Raw genomic sequence first — 14661 nt, 5'->3', positions numbered from 1 at the left:
GTCCTGCAGGGCAGGCAAAAGGCAGTGTGGGGGGCAGCGAGGCCGCCCATGCCATTCGCCTCCCCACAGGACAGGGGGCAGCTGGCTGCCCCCTGTCCTGCGGGGCAGACAAAAGGCAGCACGGGAGGCTGCAAGGCCGCCTGCGCCATTCGCCTGCCCCGCAGGACAGGAGGTGGCTGGCCGCCCCCTGTCCTGCGGGGAGGCGAATGGCGCGGGCTGTTTTCCAGTCCTGCATGCTGCCTCCGTTGGCGTACTGTGCGGGCAGCACACTCCACCCTGCGTGATGACGTCACAGAAGCCAGGAGCGCGTGCGCACTGCACTCACGCAAGGGGTCAGACTAGGGTTGTCCTGGGCGCCAGCAACCCTAGATCCAGCCCTGCTGAGTAAAGGATGCCTGTTATAAACTGTGACGGGTAACAGTCACCACCTTGCCCTGCTTGCTTCTTGTGTCATTCACTCATTTGAACAACTTCAAGTGAACTTGTATATATACAAGCTGAAGGAATGCTAGCCAAGACAGGAATTTTGTATTCTTGTTTCAAATTTCTAATTAAGTCCTGCTGAGAAAACATGCTAGATATCTGCTTAATTTTTTAAAAAAAAACATTTCAAAGTTTGATCTATACCACTCCAGTGGCTTCCGCACATATATGCAAACAATGCTAGTTGCCTACCTGTGAAACTGATATGAGTTATAGAACCTGAACTCTTCAGTCATTCTGATTCTTGCCAAAATACTGGAAATTCTGCAATAATCTAAACCTTTCATTTAATATGAATAAGAACATTGAAGGCAATTTGTGTCATTTTTCCTACTTTGTGTAATGTACCCCATTTTCAATTGCAGAATTAGGATTTTCTGAGGGCAGTAAATTCATGGGCAACATACATTGTTAAGGAATTGCCCCTCTGCTTTAAGAACTATCTTACTTTTCATCTCAAAAGAAAAAAACGGGACACTCCTTTAAAACTCCTTTTAACTAGAATTGGAACTTTTGTGTAAGGTAGAATCAGTGGTGCTGGTGGAAAATGCCATCAAGCCATAGCCAACTTATGGTGACCCCTGCTGGGGTTTTCAAGGCAAGAGATTAACAGAGGTGGCTTGCCATTGCTGCCTCTGCATAATGACTATGGTCTTCCTTGGAGGTCTCCCTCCAATTAGTAACCAAAGTTGACCCTGCTTAAAATCAGACAGGCTCTTTAAAAAGTGTGCATGTTTGAGTTACCTTGCCATAATGACTCAAAAAATGAACATTGCCACTCAGATCTCCATCCAGATTGATGTAATCACAAAACTCTTACCATTGGTATACATAGTTTCAAGTGGGTAGCCATGTTGGTCTTTAGTAGCACCAGTCATAGATGCAGAGGAGTTAGCCGTGTTAGTCTGCGGTAGCAAAATCAACTCTTTTTGATTTTAGTAGCACCAGTAGCACCTTAAAAACCAAGTAGATTTCCAGGGTATGAGCTTTCAAGAGTTGAGAGTCAAAGCTCCCTTCATCCCATTGGTCTTTAAGATGCTACTGGACCTGAATATTGCATTTGTATACATAATATTTCACATGTTCAGCAGGGGTCACCATAGTCAGCTGCTATTTGATGGTGCTTTACACACACACACACACACAAGAAATATCTCAGATATCGCACTTCTCATTTGGTTTGATATGGGGGGTGTTTTGGAGGCGGTGGGGGAGGGGGGGCTACTGCTTCTCTTCTATTGTGGCTTTCCTGTGGGGACAAGTTGTAGCCATTGCCTCTGTTTTGCTGCAATCTGCCCTTCCAGGCTGTCAGCAAAATTTTTGTCCATGCTTAGCAGGCCAAGGCCCAGAAAATAAAATCACTCACATAAATATAGAATCTGTTCTTGAATAGATTGTGAGAGTGCTCCCAAAGTCAGTGAAATCATAACAGTGATTAGTGGGAAGAGGAAATGCTGAGCACAAGAATACTAACAAGTTATGATCCCGTTTGGCATAAATCTTGGCAAACTCTTCTGGATAGACAATGTCTCTATCAGCATATCTCCTGTGTAATTTTTCCTCCTTCTGGCTTTTTTTGAGGGGGGTGGGCAGGAGAGATGCTGGAATAACAGCAAGATGCCAGAATATCATTGAAACATTTCTGATCTTTACTGAACGTTGTAAATTATTGCAGTTATATTATTCATACTGAAGAATTGTCATTATTGAATTGTGATTACTTATTATCTGAATGAACACCCCTAAGTTATGCTGCTGCCCATGCTTATTAATTCATACTTAAACACTGTCCAGTTCTGAGAACCCAGGATGACCTATATATTGTGGGGCAGAGACATGTATAACTTAAATTCCTAAATTATACTTATTGCTAAAACTGCTCTGGAGCAAAGAGGCAGTGCAGTCCTTTAAATTGTGCTTAAAGGTTGCAGGGGGATCTTTCATTAAAGCAGTTGAGTCTAAGGCAGTGAAGGAAATCTGGAACACAGACAATAATGAAAGACACCCCAAAGCAACCCCCCCCCATCTTAATTTAGTAACTGATTTGTCTTTTGGTTAACTGTGACCAAGAGGCCTGTGCCTCTTTGGATTAAATTTCAGCAATTGTATTTGATCATAGCTTTGGAATGCAGTCTGTGTACTCTGAAGGCCACATGACAGACTCTTGCCAGTTGGGTATGAGTACTTCTCTCTCTTTATTAAGGAGTAGGAGAGAACATCCCTCCAACCTTAGTGTATTCTTCAAAACCTATGAAATAGCTGAAGTTCAGCTTGGTTTCCCCATGCCATATCATGTAGGACCCTTTAATTATTTCAAACTGTGCACTGGGTGTGAACTGCTCAACACTTACTAGTCGGTGGTGTACTTTTCCTGCCTGCAAAAGATCATTTTTTAAATAATGTTTGACTTTTCTGTTTCATATTTTGTAATGCCCTGTGGCCAGTTTCTCCTCACTCTGAAGCTAACAGAAAATCCCCCCTAATTTTTTTCCCTGTTACTTGAGTCAGATTTAGTCAGTTTGCTCATAACCCATGTTGTATTTGCTGAATTACTCCAAGATCAATATACTTTCATAAACTTGTTCTAGGTTTTTACTTATTAAACGATCTTACTGTATAATTGAGTAAGCGTGTTTCAGATGACTCACTTTATACCCTGGTGCACCACCAGAGGGCGCTGCTGCAGAGGAAAGCCCAGGTAACTCACCACATCGCTCCAGAAAACATGCCATGGTGGGAAGCCCAGGCAGGGAAAAGGAGCGGAGCAGGGGGCAATGCCTTCCCCGTGCCTTAACCAGGCTGGTATTAGGTGCAGAGCAGGTGGCAATGCCCATCCCCCACCTTAACCCAGCTAATATTAGGAGCGGAGCAGGGGGCAATGCCCCCCCCCCATCCAGTTGGTATTAGGAGTGGAACAGGTGGTAATGTCCACCACCACCTTAACCCAGCTGGTATTAGTACTGGAGCAGGTGGCAATGCCCACCCCTACACCTTAACCAAACTGATATGAGTACTGGAGCAGGTGGCAATGTCCACCCCGCCTTAAACCAGCTGGTATTAGGAGCGGAGCAGGTAGTAATGCCTGCCCCCAATATTAACCCAGCTGATATTAGGAGCAGAGCAAGTGGCAATACCCGCCCCCCTTCAGCCAGCTGGGATCAAGAGCAGAGCAGGTGGCAATGCCCACGCTCTGCCTTAACCCAGCTGTTATTAGGAGTGGAGAAGGTGGCAATGCCCACACCCTCTTTATCACAACTAGCATTAGGAGTGGAGCAAGTGGCAATGCCCACACCCCACTGTAACCCAGCTGGTATTTGGAGTGGAGCAGGTGGCAATGCCCACCCCCTTCACCCGGCTGGGATCAGGAGTGGAGCAGGTGCCAATGCCCTCCCAGTGCCTTCAGCTGGGTGGGATCAGGTACGCAGCAGGAGGCAATTCCCTTCTTCCATTCACCCAGCCTGGACAAGAAGTGGAGCAGGTAGAAATGCCCACCTCCTTCAACCTACTGGAATAAGTCACTGAGCAGGCGGCAATACCCACCCCATCTTCACCCTGTCAGAATCAGGAGCCAAGCAGGCAGCAATCTCTGACCCTCTTCAACCTGCCGGAATCAGGAGCAGAGAAGGTGGCAATGCCCCCACCCCCTTCACCCAGTTGGGATCAAGAGCAGAGCACGTAGCAAAGCCCACTGCCCGCCTTCATCTGTCAGGATCAGGTGAGAAGCAGAAGGTAGTGCTCGTTCCTCCCTTCACCCATCAAGGAACAGGTGTCAGTGCCCACCCACCCCTTCACCCAGCTGGGATCAGGTTTGGAGAAGGCAGCAATGTCTGCCCCCCTTCACCTAGCTGTAATCAGGTGCAGAGCAGAAGGCAATGCCCATTTTCCCTTCACCCAGCTGGGATCGGGAGTGGAGCAGGTGGAAATGCCTGCCCCCCTTTACCTGGCCTGTATCAGACCTGCAGTAGGTAGCAAAGCCCACCACCCCTTCATGTTGCTGAGATCAGGTGTAGAGCAGGTGGCAATGCTCATCCCACTCCTTCAACGGCCAGGATCAGTGACAGAGGAAGAGGGAATGATTGCCTGCCCACTCTCCCTTTTCTAGAGACCGTTGTATTTCCCCCCCACAATGGGCTTTGTTTCTAGTTTAATATAAAGTGTTCTGTCCTCTTATTTTGCAATACAAACAAGTTAATAAATATCACATTTCAATATAGTTTACAATAATAGTTACAACCAATTCACAAAGTTATAATCCTCGTATATATGTCACTTGTCACAATAACATTCAAATAAATATGCAACCATAAACATGTATGTAATATCAATTTCTAAGAAGTCCGGTTATTCTTTGAAAGCACAGTCTTTTGAACTACAGTTCTCTTCAATATGGTGCTTCTAATTTCAAACAGTTCCAACACACATTTTGCAGACTGCACTTGCCTATGATTTCCTTCTCTTGAGGGTTGCTGGATTAAACAAACAGCTTCGTTGCTCTAAATTTCCTCTTCCAGCTCTCTCTCTCCACGGGGGGATGTAAAATCTGCCCGACAAACTGCTAGCTTTTTGGTTTGTTTCACCTGCGCCTGTTTGTTTCGCCTGCTACTGGCAGTAGCAACCTTTTGAAAAGGAAGACAATTTGTCCAGTCATTAGAGAATGTGAACTCTGTACTTTAATTGCCCTTGAAAAAGCTTGTGTATGGGTGCAGGTGAAACAAACCAAAAAGCTAGCAGTTTGTTGGGCAGATTTTGCATGGCCATGCCAAGGCCATCATCTAGGCTAATCTGATTTGTGAGGCCTTTTTTGCAGCTGCTTGTACTTGCTTCTCTAGCTGCAACACTGGGTTCTAGTATAACCCCTAGGCTCTTAACTGAGTCACCAGGGTCAACTAAATTACATCACCATGTCCTTCAAGATCTCTGCTTTTCCAACCAGCATTGTGGATCCAGGCACACAGACCAGAATGGTGCCTGTATTATTCTGAATGTGCATTGTATTAATTCTTTCTCTCCCACCCCCATATCTCAGGTTTGATGGTAAACCTTCTGGGACTTCAGAATTAGAAGAGGATGAGGGCTTTAGTGACTGGTCGCAGAAACTTGAGCAGCGCAAGCAGAGATGGGCAGGAGAAGGTGCACAAGAAGGAGAGCGGATATACCAATGGACAGAAGCCCAGCAGGCAGCCCCTGCTCAATGGGAAGAAAGGTACGGGGTGAAAAGGATTCTCTAAAGAAAATGGCAATATACTGAACATAAACCAGGCATCTGGAAGAAATGTAGCAATGAGATTACAAGCAAGCCTGGCCAAAATGTCCTGTACTTTTAAAAGACACTATTGTGCCAGTTTGGTGTAGTGGTTAAGAGCGCAAGACTCTAATCTGGAGAACCGGGTATGATTCCCCACTCCTCCACTTGAAGCCAGCTGGGTGACTCAGGGCCAAGCTACACATGACGAATGACACTTGAACAGCAAGTGTATTTCTCCCTGTTCACTTGCCCTCCACTCAATCCACTTGCCGTTCAAGTGTCATTCGTCATGTGTAGCTTGGCCCCTAGTCACAGTTCTCTGGCGCTCTCTCAGCCCCATCCTCCTCACAGGGTGTTTTGTTGTGGGGATAATAGTAACATACTTTGTAAACTGCTCTGAGTGGGCATTAAGTTGTCTGGAAGGGCGGTATATAAATCAAATGTTGTTGTTGTTGTTGTTGTTATTTACTAGGTGAGGTTACTTATCTCTATGCCATGAAACTGCCCATGTCTACACATTAGTCTCTATTAAAGTGACAGGAAATTTTTCTCCAGGCTGATTAGCAATCCTATACATGTATACTTGGAAGTAAGTCCAACAGAATTCAATGGGATATGTATGCCTAGTGTGGTAGCTCAGGCCAAAATAACCCAATATACTATGAACTACTTCTCTTTTAACTTCTAAGGCTGTTTTTCAGTATAGGCATATTTTATTCATTCCTTTATTCATTTTCCACCTTTCTTCCCAATGAAGACCTACCGACAGTAGCTTACATTGTTCTTCATTTTATCATCATGACAATCCTGTAAGGTAGGTTAGGCTTGAGAGTAGGGGGATGCCAGACCCCCGCCAGGGGTGGGGGATCCCCACCACCACCACCACACTCCCACATACCTGGCCAGCGGGGGGAGCACACGTTCCGTGTGCACTCCCCTGTGGCACTGCACACTCCCATGCACTGCAGCTGCCTGGATTGGGCCCGTTTTGACCTGGATCAAGCCCGGATTGGGGCTGCTGCGGAGTGCAGGAGCACTCCTGCCCTCCACAGCGGCCAAAACACACCCATTTCAGCCCATATTGGGCTTGTTTGGGGCCCATTTTTGTGCAGATCAGGCCTGTTTTGAGCCACTGCAGAGCACAGGAGCACTCCTGCACTCTGCAGCAGCCCAAAACAGGCCTGTTTTTGCCTGGATAGGGCCCGTTTCAGGCCACTGCAGAGCACAGGAGCGTCCTGCACTCCACAGCAGCTCAAAACGGGCCCGATCCGTGCCAAAACGGATCCCGAAATGAGCCCGATCTGGGCCGAAATGGGTGCATTTTTGGATACTGTGGGGGGCAGGAGTGCTTCCACACTGTATTGTCGAAGGCTTTCACGGCTGGAGAACGATGGTTGTTGTGGGTTTTCTGGGCTGTATTGCCGTGGTCTTGGCATTGTAGTTCCTGACCTTGGTCATCCGCAAAGCAAACTTTCAGTTAGGACACAAGGTCTACAGGAAACCAACTCACACTGATCGGTACTTACACAAAAACTCCAATCACCACCCCTGACAGAAAAGAGGCATAATGAAAACATTAGTGGATCGCGCAAGACGGATATGTGAGCCGCACTTTCTCAATGAGGAAATTAATCATCTAAACCACGCACTTCAGGCAAATGGCTACTCCAGAAATGAAATCCGAAGAGCAATCAAATCCAGGATGAATCAAACAACCAAGGAAAAACAGTCTCCTACAGGAAAAGTGTTTTTGCCATATATCAAAGGAATTATTGATCAGATGGGTATGCTTATGAAAAAGCATAACCTTCAAGCAGTATTCAGACCCACCCGAAAAATACAACAGATGCTACGATCAGCAAAAGACAGTAGAGACCCCCTCACCTCTGCAGGAGTATACCGTATACCCTGCAGCTGTGGACAAGTTTACATCGGGACCACAAAGCGTAGCATCCAGACAAGAATAAAAGAACATGAAAGACACTGCAGACTTGGACAACCTGAAAAATCAGCAGTGGCTGAACATAGCCTAACTCAAACAGGGCACAGTATCTTATTCCAGGACACCAAAATACTGGACAACACTTCCAACTACTTTGTCAGACTGCACAGGGAAGCCATTGAAATTCACAAGCATAAGCAAAACTTCAACAGGAAAGAAGAAACCTTAAGAATGAACAGAGCATGGTTTCCAGTTCTGAAAAACACCAGGCTAACAAAACACTCTATGTATTGTCGAAGGCTTTCACGGCCGGAGAACGATGGTTGTTGAGGGTTTTCCGGGCTGTATTGCCGTGGTCTTGGCATTGTAGTTCCTGACGTTTCGCCAGCAGCTGTGGCTGGCATCTTCAGAGGTGTAGCACCAAAAGACAGAGATCTCTCAGTGTCACAGTGTGGAAAAGATGTAGGTCATTTGTATCTACTCAGGAGGGGTGGGGTTGAGCTGAGTCATTCTGTAAGAGTTTCCCAGGGTGTGGAATGCTAATGGCGGGAGGCTTCCCTGTATCCTGAGGAGGTTCTTTTGCATATGGATTGGTGCTTGATGTGCTAATCTTCTCTGCAGGGCTATTGTCGGGTGTGGAGTGTTTTGTTGGCCTTGTGTTTTTCAGAACTGGAGCCCATGCTCTGTTCATTCTTAAGGTTTCTTCTTTCCTGTTGAAGTTTTGCTTATGCTTGTGAATTTCAATGGCTTCCCTGTGCAGTCTGACAAAGTAGTTGGAAGTGTTGTCCAGTATTTTGGTGTCCTGGAATAAGATACTGTGCCCTGTTTGAGTTAGGCTATGTTCAGCCACTGCTGAACATGGGGAGCCCACTCAGCCCAGTTATAGCAAACTTCTACATGGAACATTTTGAAAAAACAGCTATAGAATCAGCACCCCACAAACCCAGTGTATGGTTCCGGTTTGTGGATGATACATTCATCATTTGGAGCCATGGGGAGGAAGAATTGAGGGAGTTTTTGAATCATCTCAACAACATCCACCTGAACATACAATTCACAATGGAGAAAGAAAGTGAGGGAAAACTCTCATTCCTGGATACCTTGGTCATCCGCAAAGCAAACTTTCAGTTAGGTCACAAGGTCTACAGGAAACCAACTCACACTGATCAGTACTTACACAAAAACTCCAATCACCACCCCCGACAGAAAAGAGGCATAATGAAAACATTAGTTGATCGTGCAAGACGGATATGTGAGCCGCGCTTTCTCAATGAGGAAATTAATCATCTAAACCACGCACTTCAGGCAAATGGCTACTCCAGAAATGAAATCCGAAGAGCAATCAAACCCAGGATGAATCAAACAACCAAGGAAAAACAGTCACCTACAGGAAAAGTGTTTTTGCCATATATCAAAGGAATTACTGATCAGATGGGAAAGCTTATGGAAAAGCATAACCTTCAAGCAGTATTCAGACCCACCCGAAAAATACAACAGATGCTACGATCAGCAAAAGACAGCAGAGACCCCCTCACCTCTGCAGGAGTATACCGTATACCCTGCAGCTGTGGACAAGTTTACATCGGGACCACAAAGCGTAGCATCCAGACAAGAATAAAAGAACATGAAAGACACTGCAGACTTGGACAGCCTGAAAAATCAGCAGTGGCTGAACATAGCCTAACTCAAACAGGGCACAGTATCTTATTCCAGGACACCAAAATACTGGACAACACTTCCAACTACTTTGTCAGACTGCACAGGGAAGCCATTGAAATTCACAAGCATAAGCAAAACTTCAACAGGAAAGAAGAAACCTTAAGAATGAACAGAGCATGGGCTCCAGTTCTGAAAAACACAAGGCCAACAAAACACTCCACACCCGACAATAGCCCTGCAGAGAAGATTAACACATCAAGCACCAATCCATATGCAAAAGAACCTCCTCAGGATACAGGGAAGCCTCCCGCCATTAGCATTCCACACCCTGGGAAACTCTTACAGAATGACTCAGCTCAACCCCACCCCTCCTGAGTAGATACAAATGACCTACATCTTTTCCACACTGTGACACTGAGAGATCTCTGTCTTTTGGTGCTACACCTCTGAAGATGCCAGCCACAGCTGCTGGCGAAACGTCAGGAACTACAATGCCAAGACCACGGCAATACAGCCCGGAAAACCCCCAACAACCAAAACACTCTATACTCGATAATAGCCCTGCAGAGAAGATTAGCACATCAAGCACCAATCCATATGCAAAAGAACCTCCTCAGGATACAGTGAAGCCTCCCGCCATTAGCTTTCCACACCCTGGGAAACTCTTACAGGATGACTCAGCTCAACCCCACCCCTCCTGAGTAGATACAAATGACCTGCCAACATCTTTTCCACACTGTGACACTGAGAGATCTCTGTCTTTTGGTGCTACACCTCTGGAGATGCCAGCCACAGCTGCTGGCGAAACGTCAGGAACTACAATGCCAAGACCACGGCAATACAGCCCGGAAAACCCACAACAACCATGCTTCCACACTCTGCAGCATCCTTAATCCGGGCCCCTGCGGCATGTGAGTGCACTCCCAGGGGCTGCCTGATGATGTCACTTCCCGGAAGTGATGTCATTGTGCTTGCGGGAGTGTGCGCGCGCTTTGTGTGCGCACCCCCCCCCCCACAGGTAAGTGTCAGGCTCCAATTCCCCGCCGGGAGGTTGAGGGGGCCTGGCAACACTAGTTGACTGTGTGTGACTGGCTCAAGGTCACCTACCTAGCAAGTTTCTGTGCAAGTGTGGGGATTAGAACCTAGACCTTCAAGATCCTAGTCCAACACTATTTGACAGTTGCTCTTTAGTTAGTGGAAAAAACATAGCTTTACCCACCAACAGACTCTGGTAATATGTATCCAGTATTTGCTTTGAGAAAGAATTTGAGAACTCTGATTAGTACCCTTGTTGAGTGTGGGACATAACAGGGTTTATATGACTTTAACAGCTGTAGGACAGGCGGAAAATCAACAAGTATGGTATTTTCTAGCATAGTGATGCAAAACATTTTAAGGTTTTTTCCAATTTTTAAAAATCTTTTATTTGAAAAAAAGGAAGGAAAATTAAAACAAACCTTATACAAACAGAAGTGTGACAACAATAGTGAGAAATCTACACATAAGCATCCATAAAAGGTTTCCAAGTAACCAACAAGTCCATCCTGAGATGTTGCCTGTAGACCATTTATTCAAATATTGATAAATTTGTAAGGTCCTCAGTTCATTGAATTATGGGAGGTGGATGTTTGTCTCTCCAGTGCTGCAATATAAGTCTTTTAGCTGCAGGAAGGGCACTCAAGGTTCATTTTTGTTAACAATCAGTTAGGTTCCAGGATATAGGGAGACAGTCTAAAAGTACATAAACATCTTTAAAAAACAATGGATATTCTAATACAAAATTAATTGAGTAATAACTTTGCCCAAAAAGATTTTTGCATGAGAAGGCAAAAATAGTAATAACATGTATCCGCTCCGTACCCATTATGTAGCTGGTAAATGCAGAGCTTCTGTCAGGAAAAATGCCAACTCAAGAAAAGGACAAACCTCATAGCGTTTTTATCAGCAAATGCCCCTACATAGTGGTCAGTTTGCTATAACTTTTTAAATGCTTAATGCAGGCCAGAACAATGAATTTGATGTATGTATCTGCTAACTATGTATAGGTCATGGTTGCTTATATAAACATGGGGAACGATATGAGGAAAAATGGAATATTATAATGCCTTGCAATACTGTTACCATTGTAATATTTATACTTTGTCCAGGTAAGTGTGCACAAGTTTTCAGTTTTAACTGTATGGAAAGATCAACTTTATAGTTTAAGCTGGTAAATAACAACTTGCTTGATTACCTAGATATTGTTCTCTTGTGACAAAGTAGGGAAGTGGTTGGAAATTGCAAATGACCCCTACCCCCCATATAAACAGACAGACTAGCTAGTTAACATATTTGTGAGCAAGAAAAAAGGCTGAGCTATCTAAATACTGCAACTCAATACGAGATAAGCTCTAGCTAAAACACACCCATGACTACATGTATGGTAAGTTTCTTGCTTTTAAAGAAACAAAATGATTGATTGGCTAAGAGAGCTTGTTTCAACTGGGAAAGCAGAGAACACCTGCAACAGGACAGGGCAGATGAAAAGGAGGTGTGTTACCTAGCCACGTAACTGATGGAAGCATTTAAATCTAGGTGCAGCAGCACAGCTGGGAATGTAGTGTTCTTGAAGGTTAGGAGAGATATGGTAGAAGTAGGTGTCTGTTAGTGCATTTTTAGATATTGTACTTTTCTTTCTCTTCTAAAAGGGTTTGGCTCCTCCCTCCCCCTCAGAAGTGAGACTATTCTGAGGATAAGTGAAGAAGAGGAAACCTTTTTGTTAGTGAAAGGGTAGCGCAGCTTCTGTATGTTAAGTTGGGAAATTTCTCAATATAAGCATCGAGACTTGTGTTGGAGAGCAGTTTGTAATTAAGGAGAGAGGAAAGGGGAACCCTGTTGTTTTTTAACACCCCTCAGAAATATGGCTAACTATCCCAACATGTGGACTTGGTGGAAACTCTTGATTTGTATTTGAAATAGTTTTCTTTAGGATTGCTCTTTAAGTAATTGTCTCTAAGAATGGTTGTATTGGATGTTATAAGCTTGGGCTGTAATCCTGTGCACACTTACTTGAGGATAAGTCATCTTCAACTCAGATTTATTTTTGAGTAAAAAGTGCTTTCTAGGATTTCCTATCTACTTTAGTGTCAGTAGAAATCAACAAAGAGATGGCATTCCCTCCTTCATATCTCCTGACAGGCAGAACTCATCCAGACAGAGTACCTGTACGGCCTTGCCATATTGGCTCATGAATCTGTTCAACTGGTATGGCAAACTGGCCTGTGCTATGCTGTAGTATGTATGTTATATCTCAATTGTAAGACTTCCTGAGAATGCTCAATCAAGAAAATGAAGGGTGATAGAAGTGTGAGTTGGGACAGAATGTAATAACTGAGAAGGCTGCCCTGCCTAGAATAGCAAGTTGATGCTATTCTGTCTATGGGTGCCTGCAAGAAAGGGTAGAATACTGTTGGATGGTGAAATGTAACTCCTGCACCTAAGTAAGGGGGAATGCTGTTGTAGTCTTCCACTTATGCAATATTTGTGCAGGGAAGAGGTGGTGTCACTTGTCAGTGACCTAAGTTTCATTGCTTGGTAGGCAATTTTTCAGTTTAGTAGATACAAAAGGTAACTTATCATTTCAGGGTACATAATGTTCTAACATGCAAGGAGCAGTTGTTTACTCTCTCCTTGGATTCAACAAAGGGTGTAGAAAATGTTACCCAGAACAGCTGCTTTGAATTTTATTGCTTGTTTCTGATGTTCATGGCCTGTCACCGAAAAGCACAGTTTTTTTTTAATTGCCTTGATCTACTGGGAAGTATGCTTTCTGGCCTTGGAACTATGGAATATTCTCCACTCCAAAAGAATTCCTAACTTTTTCAAATGGTTTCTCTCTCATACTCTGGTTCCTTTAAGGTTCCTACACAGAAGTACACTGGATCAGTTTGTGCATTCAAAGGCTCTTCTTTCTCCCTGCGTTCTCATTCTAGGTCCCCAAGGCATTCCTGTGGAGAAGAGGACAGCAATCTAAGGGAAACAGAAGCCAAGTTAGAGCAGGTTCATCTGGACCAGGAGCCAGATTCTCCAGCCATCATCCGGTTTGGATGTGGGCCTTCAAACTTTCTTAAATTTGTTCCTGTTTCACCATCGTTCGATCAGAGTGAAATAGAAGAAGAACTGGAGGGGCAGAAAAAGTTAAATGCAGCACTGGAAATTACAGAGGAGAACCTGTCTACTGGAATTGGAGAGGAGAACCAGGACTTTGCTCAAGAGAATGAGCCTGAAGAAGAAGCGAAGGAAAGGCAAGAGGTGAGAGCAAAAGCCCTATTCCTCTGACCCAGCTCACCCTTCCTTGTATGGGGCTGAAGCCTGAAGGCATCAATTAAAATCAAAGCTGTAGTTATGAAGGCTTGATCCTAGTACTTTTTCCATACTTGGACAAACCATTTTTCCAGGTGTCCCAAGTTAATCATGGGTAGCTAAATTGGTGGTGATTTTCTCTTTTATAGTCTTGAAACAGGTCAGCTAAGCTTAAAAGAAATGGATGATGGATGGTTATAAGGAGGCTAAAAATCTAGAGGAAAATCTGTGCTGCTGATTCTGGAGGCTTCTAAATATTAAAGAGACAGAAGTAACCTGGATAGTTTGGTTGCTAATCTGCCCCCTAGGTTATACTATAAAAGCTAAAACGAGTACTCTGTGCAACTACAATTTAAACTTGTTTCCTCCTTCCCTGCTTTATAAGCAGCATCAGAACTTATTAGTAAGAGATCAGCTTGGGTTATGATGTTCCATCCTCCTCCTCCCCTCTTAGTCCTTAAACAGCAGAAATGGCACTAGTGGGTTTTTTTAAAATTCAAAAGTAACTATTTTATTTATTCTAGAGAGGAAAGGGTCAGGTAAAATCAGGGTTGAAAATTTCGGCAATAATTCAACATGAGTATTTCTGAGGTAAAATCAGTACATGCACAGACTTTAGTTCTTAGGCTCTTCACAGATACTTAAATTCTTAGTTTAGAGGCTTTTGTTCCCATGTTTTACCCAAATACTCTAGCACACTTTCTTTTAGAATTCTGTCTCTTTTGAGTTTAAGACTACAGGTACCTACTTCACAGAATCACAGAGTTGGAAGGGGCCATACAGACCTTCAAGTCCAACCCCCTGCCCAGTGCAGGATGAGCCTAAAGCATCCCTGACAAATGAGTTTTTCCTAATACCCAGCCGGTACCTTTCTGCGTGTAATTTAAGCCCATTGCTTCGAGTCCTATCCTTTGCTGCCAACTGGAACAGCTCCATGCCCTCCTCTAAATGACAGCCTTTCAAATATTTAAGAGCAATCATGTCCCCCCTC

General features: G+C 44.4%; 1 protein-coding gene across 2 annotated transcripts in view; it reads left to right on the top strand.

The window, feature by feature from the left end:
• Nucleotides 1-14661, top strand: part of LSP1 (lymphocyte specific protein 1) — a 116457-nt gene that overhangs the window by 81831 nt on the left and 19965 nt on the right. For both annotated transcript variants that reach the window (XM_054970757.1, XM_054970758.1), the window contains exons 3-4: nucleotides 5510-5686; nucleotides 13301-13619. In XM_054970757.1, the coding sequence (XP_054826732.1) occupies nucleotides 5510-5686; nucleotides 13301-13619 (496 nt within the window). The remainder of the gene's footprint in view (nucleotides 1-5509; nucleotides 5687-13300; nucleotides 13620-14661) is intronic.

The sequence above is a fragment of the Eublepharis macularius genome, chromosome 2 (assembly GCF_028583425.1).
Source record: "Eublepharis macularius isolate TG4126 chromosome 2, MPM_Emac_v1.0, whole genome shotgun sequence".
Lineage (NCBI taxonomy): Eukaryota > Metazoa > Chordata > Lepidosauria > Squamata > Eublepharidae > Eublepharis > Eublepharis macularius.
Note: the sequence above shows the minus strand (reverse complement) of the source record. Positions and strands in the feature narration are given on the sequence as shown.